The sequence below is a fragment of the Formica exsecta genome, unplaced genomic scaffold (assembly GCF_003651465.1).
Source record: "Formica exsecta isolate Colony F162 unplaced genomic scaffold, ASM365146v1 scaffold1116, whole genome shotgun sequence".
NCBI classification, from domain to species: domain Eukaryota; kingdom Metazoa; phylum Arthropoda; class Insecta; order Hymenoptera; family Formicidae; genus Formica; species Formica exsecta.
Window position 1 is genome coordinate 8,076 of NW_021848457.1, and position 24,047 is coordinate 32,122.

General features: G+C 33.1%; 4 protein-coding genes and 3 long non-coding RNA genes across 10 annotated transcripts in view; 3 read left to right on the forward strand and 4 right to left on the reverse strand.

Moving 5' to 3' along the window:
* LOC115236757 overlaps positions 1-686 on the forward strand; it is a 4,906-nt gene extending 4,220 nt beyond the window's left edge. The window contains exon 6 of the mRNA XM_029809424.1: positions 1-686. The gene's annotated coding sequence lies outside the window, so the exon portion shown is untranslated.
* Positions 672-10,218, reverse strand: LOC115236746 (6-phosphofructo-2-kinase/fructose-2,6-bisphosphatase-like). 2 transcript variants are annotated; one of them, XM_029809404.1, is made up of 6 exons: positions 9,746-10,218; positions 5,043-5,207; positions 4,699-4,859; positions 4,137-4,520; positions 3,691-3,960; positions 672-3,480 (listed from the first exon to the last, which is right to left on the reverse strand). In XM_029809404.1, the coding sequence occupies exons 1-6, from the start codon at positions 9,942-9,944 to the stop codon at positions 3,052-3,054; spliced, it is 1,608 nt and encodes a 535-aa protein (XP_029665264.1). In that variant the 5' UTR covers positions 9,945-10,218; the 3' UTR covers positions 672-3,051. The 2 variants fall into 2 exon arrangements, with proteins under 2 accessions (XP_029665264.1, XP_029665273.1); XM_029809413.1 differs by lacking the exon at positions 9,746-10,218 and adding an exon at positions 6,465-6,632.
* Positions 10,219-10,393: 175 nt separating this feature from the next.
* LOC115236764 lies at positions 10,394-11,908 on the reverse strand. The gene is made up of 2 exons (XR_003884242.1): positions 11,165-11,908; positions 10,394-11,054 (listed from the first exon to the last, which is right to left on the reverse strand). It is a non-coding gene; the product is annotated as an uncharacterized LOC115236764 (long non-coding RNA).
* Positions 11,909-12,180: 272 nt separating this feature from the next.
* LOC115236816 lies at positions 12,181-14,051 on the forward strand. 2 transcript variants are annotated; one of them, XR_003884246.1, is made up of 2 exons: positions 12,181-12,903; positions 13,399-14,051. It is a non-coding gene; the product is annotated as an uncharacterized LOC115236816 (long non-coding RNA). The 2 variants fall into 2 exon arrangements; XR_003884247.1 differs by having other exon boundaries at positions 12,186-12,903; positions 13,491-14,051.
* LOC115236796 (transmembrane protein 147) lies at positions 14,046-15,581 on the reverse strand. The gene is made up of 4 exons (XM_029809490.1): positions 15,375-15,581; positions 15,153-15,291; positions 14,545-14,766; positions 14,046-14,424 (listed from the first exon to the last, which is right to left on the reverse strand). The coding sequence occupies exons 1-4, from the start codon at positions 15,449-15,451 to the stop codon at positions 14,173-14,175; spliced, it is 690 nt and encodes a 229-aa protein (XP_029665350.1). The 5' UTR covers positions 15,452-15,581; the 3' UTR covers positions 14,046-14,172.
* A 34-nt stretch (positions 15,582-15,615) lies between these two features.
* The window catches only part of LOC115236787 (gastrula zinc finger protein XlCGF46.1-like), a 111,472-nt gene continuing 103,040 nt past the window's right edge, over positions 15,616-24,047 (forward strand). Inside the window, exons 1-4 of the mRNA XM_029809479.1 lie at positions 15,616-15,662; positions 15,915-15,975; positions 16,818-17,125; positions 19,622-19,807. Coding sequence (XP_029665339.1) covers positions 17,114-17,125; positions 19,622-19,807 — 198 coding nt within the window. The 5' untranslated portion in view covers positions 15,616-15,662; positions 15,915-15,975; positions 16,818-17,113. The remainder of the gene's footprint in view (positions 15,663-15,914; positions 15,976-16,817; positions 17,126-19,621; positions 19,808-24,047) is intronic.
* The window catches only part of LOC115236832, a 4,380-nt gene continuing 1,559 nt past the window's right edge, over positions 21,227-24,047 (reverse strand). The window contains exons 2-3 of one of the 2 annotated variants that reach the window (XR_003884254.1): positions 23,701-23,814; positions 21,227-22,680 (exon numbers count right to left, since the gene is read on the reverse strand). This is a non-coding gene — a long non-coding RNA (uncharacterized LOC115236832). Of the gene's footprint in view, positions 22,681-23,700; positions 23,894-24,047 lie in introns of both variants that reach the window. The other variant, XR_003884251.1, reaches the window with a different exon arrangement.

Consider the following 24,047-nt stretch of genomic DNA (forward strand, 5'->3'; position numbering starts at 1 on the left):
AATGTTTTTTAAAAAGCTCCTTAGAGACATCATTGTCGGAGGTCACATTTTAATATATAAGATTAGACATATAGAAACTTTAAGTCAACGTTTCACTTTTACTAATCTCAGCTCTTACAGTATTTATGAAAACTTATCTAGTCATACACAAAACATACTAGTCATAATATTACATAATACTAGTCATAACTTGCATAATTATTCTGCAATGTTATTTATTTTAGATATCGTATATATATATTTATATATTTGTATCGTGTATAAGGTGTCCCACAACCATCGAATGTCCTTTTAATAACAGATTCTTTAATCAATTCGAGAACGATCTTTTCCTCAAATGAAAATGTCAAGACATCAATAATTCCCGAATTATAATTAAAAAAAGAGCTTTTTGCAAACTAAATTTTGTGGAGTTGAAAGATTAACAAAATTACATTTTTTAATTAATTTCAAGCGGAGTTAATTTTAATAGAGAGAGAAAATTTTAATTTAAAGCTTAATTACAAAGATATATATGATAACAAAAAATGGAAACTTGCAAAAAATAACGTTCTTCGTCATCTTTTTGTTGAGGAAAAATCATCTTCAAATTGACCAGAGAAACTTTTCTAATATTTTTGTTTGATAAATGCATGAAACAAAGAAATACGAAGGACAAGACTGTTTTATAAAAAAAAAAAAAGATTTATTCACAGAGTGTACAAATAAAAAACCTAAAACTTCCTATGAATAATATCTCTTAATCGTACACAATGTACATGTTACAAATTATAATTTACCATTCGTGATTTTCCAATATACAGAGTCACAAAATGTTTAGCAGTCGAAACATCGGAAGATCGACTAGATCGACTTTTTATTCGAAAGGAAGACATATAGATAATTTCCCTAAAGCACGAATAAAAATTATTAAACTAATTCTAGGAAGCGCGAATCATTCTCTTTCAGATTTCACAGCTTGGGATCGCGTTGAATCTTGGAGAACCTCGCGTTCATGTCTAATCAAATATTATGCGTGTTTATGCAATAAACTATCCTATATAACGAAGAGTAAAACACAGTAAAATATCGATGTGAATCAATTCGATTGGCTTATCTACGATATTCCACAAAAGCTGGTTAATCCAGAACAATATCTTATTGTTAGTTAAATGGAAATCATAATAAACTCGTGCACACACAATACACACAAAATGCTCTACATAATCTTTAAAATACTACTGCGTCAATTTTAACACAACTATGGTTAATTTGCTTATACCAAAATGCACATATCGTTAAATGTCCATTTTTCTCTGCGCATACTATATTGCGTTTATACTAAAAATACACATTCTAACAAGTTTATAAGACGATATATTGACTTAAACAAATCTAATCTACAAATATGTGCGACGAAAAAATTCCTTTACATAAAACAATTCAGTAGTAAAGATAAAATCATTAATGTTTTCCAATTATTACACATTTGAATTATTTCATGCGATAACTGTAATACTTGTTTTATAAAAAGTTTATCGAAATAATAAGCCCTCTTTTTTATTAGGTTTTAGTCGTTAATAAACTAGGAGCAATAAAACTCCTATCTCTATGATAACAATAATAAGCTATTTCAGTATCTATTAATAATAACATTCTTTTTCGATTATCTGTTTCGTTGCAAAGAACTTTTTTTGTAACTTACCTATCTAAATAATATAATTAATATAATTTCATATTTAGAGATTATAATTATGGACATATTGCATTGCTGTTTAAAATATAAAACGAATTAATCGTTATGAAGGAAGCAGCTATAATATACCTAATATCTATCCTTTATAAAAATATAAGATCTTAAAGTATCCAGAGATAAATTTTCTGCTGATTCTGATCATCGTTAAGGCCGGATAATTAATGTGTGCATTATGTTTCAAAATCTCAAGTGTTACATGTAATAACTCTTGCATATACCTAAACATTTCCGTAATTTTCCATCCCTCTTTCGTCAAGACAATTGTAAATTCGATGACACTTGAACAATAAAATATGGCAAAAGAGATCATATATTTAATAAAAAATGATCACAGCACGGAATAAAAGTTTTGCAAGATATTTTAAGAGAAAACTTAAGAAAAAATGCTGAAATATAAAAAAAAAATGATTCATTTGCATAGCGACTTTTGTATTTCTATGCGCTATTATTATCACAAACTGTTTTCGACATTAAATTTTCCCATCTATTCTATATACAAATCTGTACGTATATGTATTTAGCATTCAGGTAATTTAATCATCGAGTATAATATAACCGAGCAACCCTATAAATTGCTGACAAACTATCATCTTTCGCGATACGTAGAGGGCTCCGAGCCATTCCCGAGCAGGCTTTCCAATTGTTGCTCATTAAAAAGGTATAGTATCAATACCATATCGTAGACCTATCGTTGAAGTCGATCCGAGACATTCGCAAAACTTCGCCGACGATCAGTGTCAAAGATATCCATGTTCGAAAATTTGTGCGTAATCTCTATTACGTAAAAGAAACCTTAAAATCAGAGGAACAAACTATTTCTATCCGCATATTGATTACCGTCAAGATTGAATCGACGCCTTACGCTTCTGCCAGCTATCTCGCGTGTAAGAAAAAATAAAATCGGCTCATTTTAATTGCCTCATTTTAATTTACTACGAGAATTTTAATAGAGATAGTAATCTATTTTTTTCTTAATAATAGTGTAAATATTCATACCCAGAATTACAAACAAACAGATAAATAATCTCAATAGTGCCGCGAGTGTACAGCCAATTATTGTATAAGCCATTTGTTTAAAACATAGCATAAATCGATCTTTCAATATCTCATTAATTCTCCATTTATATCAACTGATACAATGAGCAATGTTATCTTATATTTGATATCTTTTTTCCATGCACTGATGGTAAAATATTTTGATATCATATTTTTATGCGAAACTGTATTGATATCATTATCTCATACTAAAATTCTTCGATTCATCGTGGTTCAAAACTCGATTTATGCCGCTTTCCAAACGGCAGGTTGATTTCTTTTTAATGCTGTTGCACGAGAGTAGGCCCGTTGCCGGGGTTTCTCCAAGGATCCGGTATATCAAAATGATCGGGGACCGTGATCAGTGCGTCGGCAGCGGTACGATCTTCTTTGCAATTTTGGGGCTTGACGCGAGTCGTGTTAACGCATTCGATCGGCAGCTTGAAGAACTCGAGCTTGTAATTGTAGCCCTGGCTGGCGATGCGGATTATCGTGTGTAACGGCACCTCCATGTAGGGCAGCTCTTCGGGTTTCTTATCGAGGAAGAATCCGATGATGCAGCGCAGTACCGCTTGATGAGACACCACGAGGACGTTATTGGAGCGCTGCAACTCGGCCATCACCGGCTCGACACGTTGCATCGCGTCGATGTAGCTCTCGCCCCACGGATAACGATAACGCAGCTTGTCTTGATCGCGCCAGGCGAACTCCTGTCGTGAAATTACGTGGACGATGAGAAATAACCTTGTCACGCTATATTATCATCCGATATTTCTAGCTATCTCTGATAAAAATTAATATCGCTCACACGAACGATGGTCTAATCTATGATTTTATACACGGATACTTTTTAATCGGCGATCAATATTTTGCCTCGAGCGATTATTTGAGTTTATTGGACGATCTCGATCAATAATTACCTGTGGGTAATGCTCCTGCATTTCCTCGTAGGAGAGGCTCTCGCACACTCCCGCATGAAGCTCGTTCAAAGCCGCTACGTGTTCCTGAGGAGCTTCGATACCACGCGCTGTTGCGATTGTTCTGCGAAGGCGACTGGTGAGAACCCGAAGATCAGGAATACGCATGGCATTAAATTTGGTTGATAAAGCTTGAGCGTAACGCTCGCCCCTGGGACTTAATACCGCGTCACCGCCGACTTTACCGAGCACATTGTACTCGCTTTCACCGTGCTGTATATAACACAATATAAAAATATGAATTAGAAAATGTAAAATCACAACTGCATATACGGAATAAGCAGTATCTAAATATTTACACAAACAAATCCGAGGGGATAATTCCCAAAGATACCGTATCTTTTTTAATACAATTCATTTTTGTGTCATAATGCAAAATAATTGCTCACCCTCGAGAAATAAAGAGTGTGAGGTTTAAGACTGACATCTCCGAGGTATCCAAGCACGGTGGTTTCAATGTGACCGGACACCTTGCAGGTCTCAATGTCCATGGTAGCAGTGTCGATTCTGATCCTGGGGTAGATTCTATCGTCCATCGGCTCATACGATCGGACGTAAAAAGCGATTTTCGAGCGCAGATCTTCCGCAGCCACGGTGACATCTACGCCTGCATAGTCGGCGCTATGTCTCACGATCTCCTGTTGATTATGCTCCAGGACTTCCGGATCGTCGCAAACGCATTCGATGAATAGAACGCGATATCCGAGTTGACCGGAGAAGTAATCGTGGACCTCTGTGCGCTGCGCTCGCGTGATCAGCATAGCGTCCAGGAGCTTGAAATAGGGAAGATAATAACGGTGCAATTTTTTACGATATTATTGACAGGCAGAGTCGACTAAGTCGAAATCTTAATGGAAATGAAACGTTATTCGACGAGAATAATGTTGCGGTCTCTCTACAAACATAATCACGTAAAGGAAATTGCCATAAATACATTCCGTGAATACTTACCGCTACAGAATTTCCGGATGCGAGCCACGCCGAGCAATCTAGCATGGCATCTCTCTGTGCGAGAGCCATTAACGCATTGTTTGCCGCATTATCTGATCGGAGGAGTTCACGTGATATATGAGGTTCGACTCGTTTTCTTCGATAATCATTCACGCGAAACACTGAAACGAGATTTATGGTGCATTGTAATTCACGAAACAATTTTTAAATGCGTATGTTTAATTAACAATAAAAATCAAACACGATATACATGGTTGCAATAAATCTTTGTAGAGTCATGTAACAGATGTGTTTAAACAAAGTAGTATTTATCTAGAGATATATATCATTAAATATGCATTTACCTTTTGTGGTTACGCCATTCCAATTAAGTCTGCGAGCAAGACTCTGGCCGATTTGGCTTTTCCCACGAGCTGGTAAACCGCAAATGGCTATAACAACTCCTACAAATTTGCGTGATGACTTCGCTACTGCCGGCATTCTTGCTGCGACCTTTTCCTTGCCGGGATCTAAGTAGAAAATAGACAAACTTGAAAAAGTTATATATTTATTGATTATGCAACTTGTGCAAGTACTGAATTTAGCATATTAGCGACCAAAGATTATTTTGTGCCGGGCTAGATTTATATTAAAATATTAAAGAATAATTTATTAAAAGTGTACTAAAATGTACAACAAATATTTATCTTAGAAATATCAAAACTTCTGTAATATTATATACAAATCGACAATGTGTTAAAATCGTATTTTGTTTTCGATTAATTTAATTTTTTATAATAAATAAAGAATACATCGGAACGATATAATCTGGCAAAATATATTTTCGGTCTCAAAATCTTGTTTCGAAACGTTATCAAAATTTTTGAAAATTTACAGAGCAAAACCTAAATATAATGTTATTAGTCAGAATAATTTCGTTGAATAAGCTTGCTATACTAGTGAGTATATTTTGGCAATATCTGATTTTGTGGCTACAAATATAATCAAAGTAACATGAGAATGATTAGGTATATGTAATTCACAGTACATGACGATGTGACTTTGGACCTGCAAAAACGTAATTCGCTTTTCTTCAAAATAACATTGAACATAAAATGTTTATGATGTCAAGCGCGTATGTAAGCGCGTCAAGAGTTGTGGAAGTAAATAAAATCATTAAAAAAATATTGTTTATCATCAGCTTCAATTTTGTATTTGTTCAATTTTTACGTTGCGTCACGCACTTGCAAAAACATCTAATTACGAGTACGAAGCAATCTAAAGCACAATATGATGTTATGAGACATCAAATTTTTCTATGCGCAGAAAAACAGTTTCACATCATAACAACCGTTAATTTCTTATTAAGGCTATTTGTAAAAAAGATTATAATTATTCCAATGTTCCTGAGTCAGAAAACTTGTAGAATGTTTTCTAGACAAGACTAGGGAATTCAAAGTTTTTTTTTAGCATAAGTAAACAACAATGATTAAATAGATTAGTCAGTGAATGGCGAAAATTTAATGCAAATTCTCGAGCGCTTAGTGTCAACGGATTACAAAGAAGCTTACTGCGTGTTGAAAAACGAGAAGGAAAAATAGAGAATATATATATATAAAGGAATTAATTCTACATATTTAAAATAAAACCTTAAAATCTCGTTATTTCTTCCATGTTATGTTTTTGAATCTGATAATAGTTTTAACATTAAGATACGCGGATGAATAACAAATATTTACCTTATTTACTTATTTTGTGTTTATAAAGCAGCGTGCAAATTATCTTACCTAACATACACATATTTCCGTAGAAGTATAAAGATTACTGTGCGACTCTCGAACAGCTGACAAGAACGTCAGAGTTAAATGACAGACGACGAAAGAATCAAAACTTGATTGTCCTGCACTCGTTCTACGTTCGATATGTAAATCTCACCAATACTGAGACATCGAATGAGCGGGCAATCAAATATGTATGATGCCTCGTGTCACCATTTGTGTTCCCACCGGGAACGAACTTTATATTTAGAATTACGAATGCGCGTGCACATCAGTTTCGTTTGGCTTTTCCTTTACCAAAACCAATAGTAATTCACTTTTTAAACGCGGCAAAATTACAAAACAACAAAACAGAATAATTATTGTAGTTTCTTTAAATTTTTCGAATGTGCAGTATGTGTTTCATTATCATTAACAATTTTTAAGTGCTGAGACAGCACTTAAATTACTACATTGATTAAAGCTATACACGTGCGCGAACTAAATTGATAATTTTATAATCATCATTATTGGGTAATTATTATTACGGTTATATCGCAAGCAAAACGGAATGGCAGCTTAAGAGAAAATGTTATCTGTTGAAATATAACAAGCGCTCTTATCTTTTTTTTTCTATATATTAAAATTTAGAATGATACAAAAGTACTTCTTCGAATTCGTGTCTCAATATTATCACGAAATAAATACAATATACTATTTACTATTTAATGACAAAAGTGACGAATATTTAACGGATCAAGAATAATATAAAATTATTTTCAACACTGAGATTAATAAGTTTAAAAATGTTTTGATTTAAGTGTTTAGTCTATGAAAAAATATGATTTAATAGTAATTATTAAAAAATTATAACTTATAATGTGTTATATCATCTGATTACTTCAACAACTTTTTTTTTATATTCGCGGAAATATACAAAAAAATTACAAAAGAAATCATAATAATTTTTACATTTTCTGTACTTGTATAATTTACTATGAGATAAGGTACAAATATGTTCGGTTTTTTTGGGACGTAGTGATAAGTGACGAGTGATAAGTTATCGATTTCTCAATGCCATTCTGGAATGATAAAATGAAATATGTTTCGGTATGTACGGATTTATCATCACGGATAGATAATATTTACCGACATATAATGTTTGGTTACCAGATAAAAAAGAAAAATTTCTTGATGTGTAAAAATATATGTAAAATATTTTTTTCACTCTCTTTCTCTGTTTCTCTTTCTCACACACACATATACACATAACCGCGTGTGTGCATGCAGTTTGATATAAAAATATATTATTTAATATTAAAAATTTGAAATTTTTTTTATCTTGTAAAAATGTATATGATCGCACAACGTTACACATATATCTATGCAATTAACATATATATAATATTTTGTTATACAGTAATATATAATATATATAATATTATTATATAAAATGTTCACGAAATATTCTATCATCGTTTTTATATTATTTGAAGATTCTTTTATAAATTCTTTGTACTTTTCGTAACAAAGCAATTCTCACATTTATCCTTTGAATTGATATGTTTAATTATTCCACCTAACAATAAGTATGCTGCATATATGTGAAAATTGCATATTTTAATAAAAAATGTTATGTTATGAAACAGGATATGATATTTATGTATCATATACAGAAATTATAGATGCAATGCTTAGGTTCGTATATGAGTAACTCATTAATCTTTAATAATACATTTTAACCTTATATTTTTTCCTCTTGACTCTCTCTCTCTCTCTTTCTCGGACGCGATATTGATTCTTTCATTGATTACATTCATAGGATTACATTCCAAGATGTATTAGCATTGTAAGAATCCGATGTTATGTGAAACAATGTCGTTCGTAACATGAGAATAATGTCGCAAATAAAAGTACGGATGTTGTAATAAAAGTGAAACGTACATCGATGAGAGTTAATAATTACATCTGCATTCTCGAGTTTGCATAACGTGTACGAAAAAAATTTATAAAATAGAATATTATTTATATTTTTTTTTATGCATTGATGAAAGTCCCGCGTATATAAGAAATAAAATTTGAAAATTAAGTTTAATATTTCATGAGAAAATTGCATTTATACTTATTTATATTCTTTATAATTTTAGCCTTCTAAAGCGCGTTCCCTCAAAGCATATTAGAAACAATGGCAGTACAATATAAACTTATACATCTTTTTTTTCATCTTAAACATGCGAAATTTGCTTTTGTTAATTAGACACAAGAAATGGCAAATAAAGTATAAAATACAATGTCAGCAGAATAGTGCTGATTACGATACTACAGACGATGACCTCAATATGCGAAGCATTATTTTCCTTTCACTTTTCATTTCCTTCGAATTTCATTATAAACCGGCTTCTAACATAACGTAAAAGATTCCCCAGTGTCCCTTACGTTACCTATGCAATATATGCGTTCTATGCATATATGTATATCTTTTACAGGGGAACATATTCAAATATGAGAGAATAAAAAGCATAAATAATAAGTTGGTTTCTGCCTATCTCAACATCAGCTGATGTTTGTTGTGATATAACGAGCGAAATAAATACATGTATAAATGCATATAGATAGCGTGATAATGGTCTTTTAAAAAACAATTATATTATCTGACTAAATGAAACTATTCAAACAATCGTGTTAATTATATTGCATACAACGCAATAGATAATTTAATAAGAAAATTATGCTAGCATTTATGAGAGAAAAAATTATAGATATAATGCTCTTAAAAATTTTACTAATATATTTATTTTTTTTAATTTGGTTTAGTAAAATAATTTAAATATATATAATTATTTTTTGTGATTACATTTCTTGTTTAATTAAGAATTTATTATATATTTCAAAAGCTTTTTTTAAATTCTTCATTTGTAATATATAAATTTTAGATACTTTGCAGTATGAATCTAAGAAGAGTTACGCAACAACAATATTTCGGTTGTAATTAAAACTTTGATCTGTTACAATTTTTTATCTTAATTCTCTCCGTTTTTTCTCAAAAATTAGGTAACAAGATGTTCTCAACCAAAAGCTTAATATTTATTTAATGACTTATACATTTATTTAATGACTTATCCATATATGTGTTTCTCATACATTTTTTAATTACTTTCGTCGGCTGTGTCATTTAATTGTTTAATTTAGATAAGTCGCTTTATCACCGTACGTAGAAACAAATACTTAGAGAGCATGCGATGACGTAGAAAAAAATACGAATTATATAAGCGGACGTCACAACATTCCGTTGACATCAAGCATAAATTTACCTTGATGCTCTTCTGCGTTAGGAACCATTGTGGCTGCGTCAGCGTTCGAGGGTGTTCCCGTGTTAGATGTCTGTTTCCCGACAAGATCGTTTCTTCTCTCCTGCAGGATGCCGGCTTGCAGGGCTAGTTTTCTGATCGCGAGACAATAACCCAGTAACGGAGCCGCCAGCAGGTCAAAACATGCGGCGACCCAGGGCATAACCGGGGAAACCCGTATGACGGAGATCAATCGGTCGTTCGGATATACGGTTCTCCTCCCTCTCTCTCTTGATGACAATTATAGTTGACTAAGGGATAATCGCGAGGATCCTTGGAACAAAAGGAAGCCCGATACGGCGAGCCGTTCCAAAAGGCCAACGAGCAAGAGCCACCTCTACTCTATCGCGCGAATATCTCTCTATCCGCGAGTTATAGCGCCAGTCTGGCTGGTGTTTCTGCTTCTACTTCCTGATCAAGCTCCCGGCTAAAGCTCTTCCGTGTGCCGTATTATAGATAGCAGATCCTCCCTCATTCCAATTTGCTTGATCCTCACCTCTGGAGCCAGTTTGCGAGCTTCCTTGAAATCGGTCAGGTAAAGGCCCTGGTCTCTAGACCGCGGCGTGCCGCGTAATTTTTCCCGCTTCCTCGCGTCCGTTCCTCCCGCTGCTGTTTTCGATGATGATGTTGTTGTCACTGCTGATGTTGCTCGTTGACGACAGTGCGCGCGCGCAGCCGAGTACACCTGCTGATAATTTACATAGTAACAGCGACACCTCGCTCCAATCTCATCGATGGCTTTACGATTCTGGAGCCTTCGTGATTTTGGGCTTTGAGTCGAGGTCACTGTAGTCGATTGCTCCGACACTCTCCGTGCTTTACGCCCCAATTCTCTTCCTCTTCCTTCTCTCTTCCTCTTCGGCTTTCTCCTACGAACGACGCGCTATTGTTATGTAGGTTTTCGGCCAGCTGGTACTAGAGAGAAATTTCAGCTACTGCTTCTCGAGACTTCTCGTAAATGCAACGATTCTTCAGCTTCAGCTCTTCTGCTTTTGTTTCAGAAAATACACTCTATATTGCAACGCAGAGCGCAAGTGTGCTCATCCGGACAAAAATAAATTCCGCTTGTTGGGCGAACGGTCGATACTGTACTTGTCTGCTCTCCAACGACTAGTAGTTCTGGTTCCGTCGCGGCTTTTAGCAGCATCGACCAGAATCACAGGCAAGCTACTCTGCCAATGGAAGACTGGCTGGCCCCTCTACCACGATATCGGACAAACTTGCGCGCCATGAACAAACATTCGTTTTTCCTTATGCCCGTAATTCGATGTGCCTGTTCGCGAAAATCGTAAACAATGAAAATTCACCCGTTTCTACTTTCCGTAAAATCATGTAACAATGAGATAATGTCTTTTTTACATTTATAATGTTAGCTTCGCTTACCTTATCAACGTTAGTCCTTATCAAGTTAGGTCTTACGTCTCTACCTCTCTTTAGACTCTCAACAACAATTTTCAAAGGTTTAACTGTTCTCATGTTCTTATCCTTGTTTAGATCTAGTATATGATAATCTTGACAATTTATTCCAATTTGACGGCACCGTCATACACATATCTGATCAGAATCATAAATTACATGTGTTACGCCTGATGAAACCAGCTTGCATTTTTCTTGGCGGATCGCATGTTCAAAGTCCACAGTTGTTTTCTCTATTTTCACGTAATCGTTTGGCAAACATCATGCAGGCGTATGTATATGTTCGCCGTCATTGGCGGAATTAAACGAGGAGTCGCGACCAGATCATTAATGTCCTGACCTGCCGGGTTAAATCACGTGTACGCCAATGTAGAGCAACTTCTTATAGACAAAATGTGAACTTTGGAACTTGTTTCGGTGTCGAAATAATTTAAGAAACATGATTTTTACCAAGAAAATTTTGCGTATCGTCAATTAATATTAGAACACTAAGGTATAAGTGATGTATCTGTATATATGTGCCCACATAGAGACACGTATCGTTTTCGTGATAAGCTTGCGAAATAATCGATCGAAAGTTGTTATGGTGGCCTTTTGCTATGTATGCGTCTTTTGCAAAATAATTCCTATTCCAAAAGTGCTACGAAAGAGAAACCAAAAAATATTAAGCAAGTGACATTTAAAATAAAGGAAAAGTGTTTTCGCTTTCTTTTTAATAATAATAATTTAATTTAAATAATTTTTAATTATAGTAAATTCATATAGTTAGATGTTAGATATACGAATTATAAACATTTATATATATATATATATATATATGTTTATATACATAGTTTAAGAAATAATATCACTGTACTTGACTCTTACAAGAATAAACTATTACGACAAATGTGCGTATTAAATAACCAAATAACAGACTAAATAACTTACTTATAAAATACATCAATTGTATAAGCTCTAAGCCACGTTTTGAATGGATATATATATACTTTTAACATAGAAAGATTTTCCGTATACATTTTTATAAAACTTATAAAAAAACCAGCACGCGTAGCTCTTCTGGAAATTTTCACGAGACTTAAAAATTTTCATAAAAACAACAGATAAAGAATATCTATATATTATGTTTACGATAATAAGACAATCATACACACGTAATTACGCCACGAGAAATGAGATTTTTTTGTTATTACATCTACGTAAGTAAATGTCAGAACCTTAAGTTATTAGATGATAAAAGGAAAAAGTATTATACATATATTAAACATGTATTTCTTATTACACGTGATAAATAATACTCCGATGCGTGATAGAGGTCACGAATGATTTGTAACAAAATAATATTGACTACAGTCGCGATTAGTTCCAATTTGTAAGCGCACGTTATTCATTAACATATCTGTGTAAACTCGTAAGTTTATTTTCTTATGCGCAAAAATAATTTTTAATTGAAGGAAAAAATGACTCCTAATTTACCATTTAAATACTTTCTAAGAAGAAAGACGATAATGTAATGCGATCATTGAGGCAATTGAGATGCAGAGTGAATATCACAGAAGAAATCGCAATCTTATTTGCTTATATGAATACCCTCGTCAATGTTCACGAGAGTTTATTGATATGATTGTGCGTTATTAGATAATTGCCCATTTAAATTCTAACATTCAACGAAGTTCTATCGAGTTAACTGGAAAGATAAAAGCCAGGTTCGTATACAGATCTGTCCTGCCTCTCTGAATAAATTCTTGAATTATATTTAAGCAAAATTTCCTCCTTTTATAAAGAACTCTTATTATTAAACAAACCGCTATTAAATGCGTTATTGAAACAAGAACACATCATATCTACGGTGAATTTTACAATTAACGATTTCCATGAAATAATAATTTCACTATGTAATTTATTCATACGAATAATCAGTTATCGTGTTATATAAACTAAAAAAAATTACGTTTCTATATTTTTTACATTTGTATAATTTAATAAGACTAATAAAATATGAGTAATAAAATAAGATTAATGAATACTCTTTCACAAAATTTTAATTTACAATTAATCCTAGATTTAAAAAAAGAAGATATTTTTAAAAAGCTATTAAAAAGTCGCAGAAATTGTTGCTTTTTATATCTCCATACTTTTTCTTTCATTAATTTATATTATGTTCGTTTATTTATAATATAAATTCGATGTGCAATATTCAGATATTAAAAACAAATTTGAAGAATGATTTGGTGCCTTTGGCAAAGACATTTATGGGACACTAAGGAGATGAAAAGTAACTTGTCCCTTTTAGTTTTGGCACAGCCTCGAATTCAAAGCAACCAAGGCGAGCTCTATTTTAAAACGATTGTCACCACGAATATCCACGTACAGGCCTGCGGTCACTGCCGTCCATTAACCGCAATAGAGAGAGAATCGTATCTCTAGAATAAAGGATAAAGTAAGATGGTAGAAACCGTTCAGCCATTGTTCTCCGAAAGAATTTTCGAGAATATAAATAAATAGAATTGCCATAAATAATGAAACGCTATATTAATAAGGACAGCAATGCAAAAATAATCAAAAGTAATTCGGCAATTTATATTTTCGATCGAAAGAGTTAGAATATGTATAAAAATGCATCATTTATATAATATAGTCTAAACATCAAGGAAATTGAATCATAGACTGAAATTCATACTTGACACAGGATGCACTCTCTTCATCTATTTCACTTGAATTAATCTTTAGCAGCATGATTCTCACTTTATATATTAGCATGATTCTCACTTTATATATAGTATATATTCCTTAATCAAATTTGTGCACGATAAAATAAAGTAATAAAAACAATAAAAATAATATAACATATATACATAAAAGTATTTATTATGTAATATACAATATTATATCTTTTTTATCGAAAAAATGTGGAATGGAAAACATTATGTTCAATACAACTGTAGATGCAGTAAGTATGCATATAAATATATTGTTCAGAAAATTCCAATTGAATGCGCGAGACCTGCATAAATATGTAACGTTGTTGCGCCCATGAAAAAAGTAGTAACGGCTTTAATAATTAGTGTTGACCATGGGCCAGCTAATAAAAGTGATGTAAGAAAGTCTAATACAAGCGGCCTGTACACTGTAAGCACGAGCATACCAATTACTATAGGAACTAAACCACGCCGTAAATCGTGCCTAGACCACAACCAAACCAATGTTGCAGTCGTTATATGTTGTACCTGTTAAAAACATATTACATAAGTCCAAAAATTTTTTTTATAAATAAAAGAACCGGAAAAAGCATGTTTAATATTAAATAGCTACTTCAATTTCTTATTAAATAAACAGTAAGTTTTTACCAGATTGATATTTGACTCAAGACTCTTTTGAATATATTTCCAATCAAACTCAGCACCACGAGCTCCAACCCAAAGTAACAAGAATCTTGTGAGCAACACTTCCGCTCCTGCCCATCCTATGCCAGCAGTTAATACTTTAGCATGACCTTTACCAGGAATACCATTTAGTACCAACAATATTCCTGCCAAATCCGCCAGATCAATAGATGATTTTAAAAATTCCTAAAAACATATTTTTATAATTAATTAAAAAATGTAAAATCTTAAAATAATGTAGGAAAAAAGATACCAAACCTAAATCTAAGAATGTAAAGTCTAAAGTCTTTTCTAATCAAAGTTAATTTAAAGAATTGAAAATGATTTAGATATATTACAATTTTATCTTGATTCTTGATTATCAGTATAATATTTAAAATAAAGATTTATCAATTAATTGGTCTACGTATTCACAAATTCATAAGTTTAAAAGTCTATGAAACCATATATTGAAAAATTAAAGAAATATAGATACTATATATTTTTTTAGAATATGAAATAATAATGTAATAGATTTGAACATTTTATTGCAAAGGGACAAAATTTGTTGGAAGAGAACTAATAATGCGTACCCCAAAAACATCAAAGCCCTCTTCTCCGACATTGTCAGCGGTTGGAAAAAATGTGGCAAGTGCCAACATCTTTACAAGCTGCGTAAAGATGTAAATACCACCTGCTTGGATGCATTTCCAGAAGGCACCGTATTCAGATCTGAAAATATCTCCCTTTACTACTTGCACCTTCTCTTATAAATCTAGGTTAAGAAATCTCAAAAATCTTTCTCGGATACTTACAAGCCGGAATATTTGTAGGTCAAATAGTATGGCACGTACACTAACGCCAAACAATTTCCAAAGTGATATAATGTCATTTTTCAGTGATGTTCAGTCAATTTAAAACATTATTGAAAAAAATTAAGAATTCATAATAGAATAATGAATGAGAACATCGTAACCAGTGGCATGAGATTGTAGAATTTTCTGACGCATGCGCGCTCTTAGCAGCTGATCACCTGACTGCTTTGACAGACGCGGAGACACGTGCTTCAACGAAGCGTAGAGTGCTTCTTAAAAATCTTAGAGGTTCCTAAAAATCTTTCATGTTTTTTGTTATTACTGAGATACAAATAATTATAATTATGTGAGCTTGTTATCTATGTTATGATATATGAAGCATATAAAATTATACTATTTATAAGTTATAAGAAAGAAAAAATGGAAAAAATAACAAAAGTATTAATCAATAATCTTATTATTTAGTTTTTAGTCGATCAAAAGATGTTTAAATTATTTTTCTTTTGATCTGGGATTATTTTATTACATGTAACATCACAGAATCGCTAACTGTGTTCGATTGCTGGAATTCGTATTCACAAGTCTCTTCTAAACTCTGTAGGTAAAGAGTAGTTCGATCTAATCAATTCTAACCTGCAAGTGTTTGATAAAAATGTCTTTTCTTATCTGTGGTGATTAACATATCAAACACATTTTGTCATGAAAAAATATAAATTACATTTAAGAGTAAGATTATTACATTATTTAATGATTCTCTTGTATGATACTATCTAAAAAAAGAAAACTATTTATTCTGTTAGGTTATAGAAAGTGTCATACAAACAACAGAGTACACAAATCTCTCTTTATAAATATAATAATTGAAATAATCACAATTAAATGCGCATTGTTAATCACATGTTAATTTGTCATGACGTAGATCTTTGTATTTCAAAAGAAACTATATTTTCTAATAATAAAATGTAGTAAATGGTTTTTCCAAACTTGTTAGAAACAAATAAACAAATATGTCACAATTTTATAGTTATAAAAAAGAACTCAGTGAATGTGACATACATCCTGACTGCCATTTTTCAGTTTGCCATTTAACCCCTTGTTGTAGCAAGAGATTTCTCTGATGCCACATACAGTCCCCTCTTTTATATTTTAACCCCTTTGAAAGGGGTATAGTCACCCCTTTCCCCATAAAAAAGGGTAGCTGCTAAAAAAGGGTGTTGCAGCAGCAAAAGTATTGACTATGATTCTTGAACAGTTTGTGACATATGTACATAAAAATCTTTGTATTTTCTATTTAAATATGTTGTAGACATAGGATATATAAGTATTTTTATGTTAAACGAGTTAAAATTCATCAGTAATGTTAATAAATTAAGTATTGATAGGATATCTATTGATCTTTGCTGCATAAGTATTAAACTGGTCAATTTTTTCTCCTGTTTTTAGTCAAAATTGATAGGGTACTACGCATGGGTCATGGGATTTAGACTGCTCCGTCAGAGCATGCTCCGTGTTCCAAAGACTGCCGTTTGCTATCCCTCTCCAACGTTTCTTGCGGAGGATAAACTCCTGGGGGTTGGTTGAGAGCTGCCTGTGATTGGACAGGATCGTATTGGACCTACCCCGCAGACTACTCTACATGGAAAGAGTAGCTCAGTTTGCCACAGGCTGTCGTTGAATTTGTTTGGCAGTGTGCTTCCTATCAAACAGTAATCAGGGTGTCAGAATTATTGCAAGTAGTGATGGTTTTGAATGTGCGTATTCCAAATGTACTATATTATTAAAAGTAGTGCTGATATATGTTTACAATTTATGAAGTGCTGTGAAAAAGCAATATTTTGTTGCATTTTATTTTTATACATACTTATATGTTCATATATATCTTCATAAATCATTTTTAATTGTTTAAAAAGAGGCATTGAATATTAAAAATAGGCATTGAAAAATTCTATATGAAGTTCACATCATAATTTTTATCTATATAAATAAATATTTAATCAAAAATACATACATGCTTTGCATATTTGAATAAAAATTTCTACTTTTATCATTTGGATATATTTAGATATATTTTGACAAACATTAAATATTTTATTGCTATATCTATTAAAACTACAATATAAATATATAATGAAATTATTGATTGCTCTCTTTGTTGAGGTGGTATTGGAATAAGCACAATAACATACCCTAATAATTTGAAAAGAAATTTTATCCCTTTCTGTCCTCCCAATCTTTTACCCCTTTTCATTCTCTAAAAAAAGAATACCCACCCTTTTCATTGATCAACTACCAAAAAAATGTGTACTGGAGTTTTAATGTTATATTGCAAAGGAGCGTTATTAAATAGATTACACCTTAAAAGAGCATTTTATATAAATACTTATTTATATATAAATAAGAAATATTAAGATTTTTATTTGGAATATAGATATATCATTTAATATAATTCAAGCAATATAATAGAATGACAAAATTGTTCTATCATATGAATATTTTTGTAATGAATTTAAATTAGATATGATATGTACATATAATCTAAAATTGCATTTTTTTATTTTTTGTGGGAGTGAGAAATGGGTGGAGCTTACATTCCCTACTGCTTTCCATACAAGACTCAGGAAAAAGGGTAGTCAGTTTTATGGTGGAACTCAAAGTGAAAGAATGTGTACTCTGTGACTGGTCTTTCAATCATTAAACAAATGTTTTTCAATATTTGTAGCATTTTTAGTTGATTTGTAGTATAAGTATTATGTGATTTTATTTCACTTTAGTTGATTTTACAATATAAATTGTATATTATATTTTAAATATTTTTGGAATATAGTATTATTTTTATTTATGTACATATTATAAAGTGTATACCACGACCAGAAGGTGAGTTAATTTATTTTAAACTGCCGTCTTTTAAAAAAATACATATATTTGTGAAAAAAATGAGTTTTTTGTAAATAAATATTAACCATGGCAGAAAGAAAATTATCATCATCAGGTTAATTTCACAATATAACGACATAATATGCATAATACGCTTGTTTTGTTTCTATTTGGAATTTTTATATATCAAAAAAATATAACAATGTTCTTTTTTGCAGTTTTCATATTTTATAATTGTATAGTAATGCATTTAGTTATATAACTGATCTTATTCGACAAATTCTCCTAAAAATGTTTTAATATAAAATCAATTTTAGAATTTTGTTACTAAAGTATATTTATGTGGTAAAAATAAGCATGATATATATTTCTATTGCATTTTCTTTGCGTTATTTTTGAACAAATCGATTTTTACAATACGCGTAATAAAGAGGTACGTAATTCAAATGATGTTCGTATGATGGCGCTAGAATTGATTTCCTACAACACATTTATCTTAGCAGTTTTGTAATTATAGTATGTCATAATTACAACAGATGACGCGATTAGTAGCTTTATAATACAAAACATAATTTTAAATCTTTAGTGTCTGTTAGTGTCTAGAGAAAGAGTCCATGATGTCGCTAATTTGTAACAGGTTTGTAAAATATTAACAATATATGACATACTTATGTATTTAAAGTAATTAGATATAGTTATGGTATCTTATACATCTTTATATTTTTTAGTTTTAATGTTTTTTATGAATGACCATCTCAAATATTTTAATCTTATTGTCCATCAATTTTAATACACGCATCTTCGGTCACAACAGAAAAATAACGAAAAATTTTAGTGGAATAATAAATAATAATGTACACAACACATTAGATAAGAAATGTTACTATTTTTTAATACTGTTATTATATATATTTGTTTTCATTTATTTATTTTAATTTAATGTCTTAATGTAGAACTATACTGAAGCATCATTAATTCTTTAAATCATGTCTTGTGTGATGTTTTATATAACTAATTCTTTTCTCTCGATCTTCCAAAGAAACTATTTTTCCCCACATTTCACCAATCGTGTACAAACAGCACGTTTGTCGGAACTTAAAGCTCTTGATGCTTCTCTTGGATTTATTTTGGATTTAGATGTGAAGGCCCGGATCCTGAGAGAGTGACGACATGAGCGTCTCTCTTTATTTCTCTCTCTCTCTCTCTCTCTCTTTCTCTTTCTCAGCTCCGAATTCTGCGCTTTTGTCATCTCCCTTTTCCTTGATGGACCACACATTCGATGAGGGCGTGTTTGCATTTCCCTCCCTGGGGATGCTTACGGGACGGCGCGCAATTTCGGAAAGCCGATTTCAATTCCGCTCTCCTTTTTACAGGGAGAAACGAGAGCTCGAGTGCGGGCCGCGCGGGATTACGGGAATCGCACAGACAGGCCTGTGAACACGTGCGAAAATGCTCGTGCCTCGACGTTTGCACCCTTGGCATCGATCGTCCTCTCGCTTAGCGTGCTTTCCGTCGTCGGAGAAAAATCCGATCTCTTCATTCCTCTCCACATCCCTCCGGTAAGTAACACACTTAACTTGCAAGAAAAGTGCATGCATACCAAGATAGATTTAGCGGCGATATTTTTTTATAGATCTGTCAGAAATTTGAATAAGAAAGTGATAAATCACAAAATGTCCACTTTTCTTTTACATCCAATCATATGTCGTTTGTATAAGATTGATTATATATCAAACCTTAAAATCGTTTTCTCTTCACTGTTTTTTCGTTATGTACAACTAGAAATGTTAAATAAATGCAAATTATATATATCATTAGAAAAATCGTCGCGTAAGCTGCGTTGTTCGTACATTGAATAAGCGATGGTCGGTCGGTTCTTCACTCAGATACTTCTCCCATTGACGTCAGTGTATAACGATGAGCTTCATTTCCGGTTCCGGTCTTCATGATTTTCGCACCGTCAACTCCATTCTTCCTCCGGTACTCCACCTCCGTATATTAGCTCTCTCTTCTCCCTCGCACAAATCGAAGGTTTCCACTTTTCTTTATGTCGATTCTTAAATCTCGATCTTTTAAGGATCGCTCGATTTTGTCGTTTCTTGCGCGAGAAGCTTTTCACAAATACTGTTCATTGACATATGTATTTTTACGTGGCACAAGAGAGATACCGAAGAGATATATTAAAATGAATATATCTCATAATGAGAAAAGAAATAATATAATATACAATAGAAAAAATGATAAGACTTTTTTTTAACGATTAGAAGAAAATAGAAAATTCAGAAAAAGTTTTCTATCTTTGTCTTTATCTCTATTTATTTTTTTCTTTTTTCTTCTGTTTTACAGACGTTGGCATATTCTTAAGTTTTATCAACGCCGCGAGACATGGTAAACTTTAAAACCATGTTTCTTATCTCCGTGTGCAACGCATAAACACATTTTTATATAACAGAAAAGTTGATGTATCTTTCCCACTCGGAGGGAGCACTATACAGGAAAGAATAACGTTCTTTGTTCAGGATTCTCGGCGAAGTTGTTGATATTCCATCGGCGCCTTCGTCCTTCTGGGACACAACCCCTCCTATCATCTGACTTACCTCTTCTTTCACTGTGTTTTTCGGTTCTGTAATACTAAAAGAGTATCAATACGAGGAATCCTCGATTACGTTGTAGGAGTTTAATAAGACGTCGGTTGAATCGGAAACCTTTAAGCGATTTTCTTCGGAGACTTTTGAGCAATACGGAAAAGATGTTCAAAGGACATTTGAAGAGTGCCTACGAAGTTACAATGTCTATTAGATATATTTCTGGATTTTTTATGTTGCTCGATTTTTTATTTCAATAAGAAATTTGCACTTGTTACGAATGAACACATCAAGTTACTGTATTTGTTTTCAAGGATAAAACCCAGATTTGCAAAAATCACAAACGTATATATTAACTCTCTTATTTTTTAAAATTCAGATACTTATATACGATATCGTATCGAAATATGATACGACGGTCGCTAGATACACCGGTATTCTATCAAGCGGCATATCGGGATTGCACAAGAGAATTGCGATGTCTATTTAATAGTAATGAAGTCGGGGAATAGAAAGAGAGAGAAGACGGTTTCAGAGCTGTAAAGACGCTTAATGAAGTAGACATCGGAGAGCGCGGCGTAATTTCCAACCGAGCTCTCTGATTGGCCATTAAGTCGCGATTTGCATATTTGAAGCGGGAAAGAAAAAACGGCCCGTCATGCGGATGAAAAAATTTTTAACGGGCATCCCTTTATCATTTAATGTTTGAAACGATGTTGCACGGAAATGACTCTAATTGAAGAGATGTAATTGGCGGATGTACAAAGGTGAATAAGGCTCGTCGGAGCAGTCGCGCCGTCATCGATATTCCTGCGCGGCCAATTAATCATTAATCTTCGCGCGGTATTGATACTTTCTTCTCGTTTTAATCGAGTAAATGTTTTATTATACAGATATTTGATGTTAGACTTTATACAAATAGAGTATCTATACGCAATAAACAAAATTAAAACTCACGTAAATTCTTACAATATAAACTTAATAGTATATATGCTTTTAAATTTAATTATGTATGCACTCTATATAAAGTATATAATATAATTAAAAATCAGGAAAGAAATGTTAAAATGCATTCAATATAAAATTTTTGCTGTCATGTATAGATTATGTCTAAAGCAAAATTATTGATATCACTGATATACACAGTTTTATATGCTCGTATGTATAATGACAGATAGAGAGTATTGATTTTTTGATATCATTTTTTCTTTTAAATGTGACATTTAAAAGGAAATTTTATCAACGATGAAGTTATTTTTAATATTATTATTTGATCACTTTAATCCTTCAGCGATGTAAATAAAAATGCAAAGCGAAGCATCTCGTATTCCTTCCGCTACATAGCTCGATGCTGTCGTGGAATATTGGCCATTAAACATTATTGAAGAATGCTTTTAACATTTCAGATATCGCTAAGTTGTTTGAGTTTCGGTTATCGGCCCTAAGGACTGTCCTTAAAAATGTGCCGTAAACGGGCCCGAATGAAATAGAAAAAGGAGACGAGATCGAGAGAGCGAGTCGTCTCTAACTTTGTAAGGGTGCTTCGCGCTTTACCGGCTCGACCAGCGGCCAATAAAAACTTTACAGCCCCGTAATGAATGCAAGAAATAATTATCTCATGAATACATTAGTTTTAGTATCTCCCGACACGCGGACACACGGCCCGTAAAAGCGCCATTGGATATCTTGACCTACGATTTCCAGTGCGTGCCCGCTTCACTATGATCCTTAATCGCTCTTTTTCTCTTCCTTGCCGTCCGCCTGTTCTTCCTCTTTCCTTCCTTCCTTCTTCCCTGCCTTCCTTTCTTCTTCCCTTCCTTCTTTCTTTCATTCACGGCCGCTGATATCTTGCAGAAGAGAAAATATGTATTGCAACAAGTATTATACATTTTCGATACAAGATTTTGATAAAAATAATTAACATATCATTTGCGATAAAAAGCAAAAAGATTGTCTTTTGATAAGACATAATTTTTATACGTAACATATTTTAATAGCCATAAAAGTATTATTGATATAATAATAGCGGGTATTTTCGCGAACATTCAAGTAATGATAAACCACGCGCGGATAATGTAGATAGATCGCGTGGAAGATGCATTTAATTGAAGAAGAGACCGTATCGTTTTGGCTGTATCGGTGAAAACCCTTTACGTGAATATCCTGAGCGGGTGGTGAAGTGGGAGGCGGGGGTGGAAGGGCGATGTCAGTTGGATGGAAAGGGAGGTGCTGTGGCACGGAGTGATTGATCGTCACCTCGCGACACCCTCGTGTTCTCGTAGAGTGGATAAAGGGGTGGAAAAAGGAGTGGAAACCCTTTCACGCTTTCACGGATCAGTCACAGGATCACGTTCTCCGTGCCATCCCTTCGCCTCTCGATGTACACGGTACATGCATCACCCTGCCATCCGCTTCTACTTCCCTGACTCGTGCGTTTGCTCGTGTCGATGTCGCGAAGATCAAATCTGCAAACTATGCGCGAAAGAACCGCACCCCCAGTCGTGTGGTTTATCGATCCCGCGGTTTTGTCGATGATATCAATTTTTACAGATTTTTACGCCCGCGGCAAAAACATGTTGATAAAATAGGATGAGAATACAATTCAATAATTCGTGTACAAGAAATGTGAAAAGTCATTTGATGCTTCTCTCGCATATTAAATTTTTGACAATTTAGCGACGGTAATTTTTATTTTCGCGACGCATCTCTGTCGAATTTATCATGTTTTCGAAGGAACGATGCGAGAAGAATGTCACCATCATTTACAGGACGCATGCTTCATCGGAAGCGAATGGGTAGATGACGGTGGCTCATACATCAGACACCTAATTCCTCCTTTCGCTCGAGTGTTAACTCTTATATCTTACCCATTTAGAAGTTCCATTTGGCGGTGTCCGCGCGACCGACCGCCTTGTCATTTCCAAATTGACGAGCCACTATGTGTCGCTGATGTCCGCAATTTTCTAGCACACTGGAATTATCTGTTGGCGAAACCAGCAACTTACCAAAGTGTTTTTCGCGCGTGCACCTCGTCTTAACTTTCTTGATTATGTTGACGGGCTTTGATTGAAAGGGTGAAAGAGAAAATCTATTACATGAATCAAGGATTCTTAAAAGCTATCTTTGATTCGCATGTGAGTCTTAAATACGGCTATATAATTTTCTTTAATATTTAGAAGTTTCTAATTATATAGATATATATTACTATTTATAT

Coding starts and splice junctions, on each gene's coding strand:
- LOC115236796 (XM_029809490.1), bottom strand. CDS start 15,451: ATGACATTATATCACTTTGGAAATTGTTTGGCGTTAGTGTACGTGCCA. Junction 15,292..15,374: donor ACCTACAAATATTCCGGCTT/GTAAGTATCCGA, acceptor AGATATTTTCAG/ATCTGAATACGGTGCCTTCT. Junction 14,767..15,152: donor AGGGCTTTGATGTTTTTGGG/GTACGCATTATT, acceptor ATATGTTTTTAG/GAATTTTTAAAATCATCTAT.
- LOC115236746 (XM_029809404.1), bottom strand. CDS start 9,944: ATGCCCTGGGTCGCCGCATGTTTTGACCTGCTGGCGGCTCCGTTACTG. Junction 4,521..4,698: donor CATCCGGAAATTCTGTAGCG/GTAAGTATTCAC, acceptor CCCTATTTCAAG/CTCCTGGACGCTATGCTGAT. Junction 3,961..4,136: donor ACACTCTTTATTTCTCGAGG/GTGAGCAATTAT, acceptor TGTTATATACAG/CACGGTGAAAGCGAGTACAA.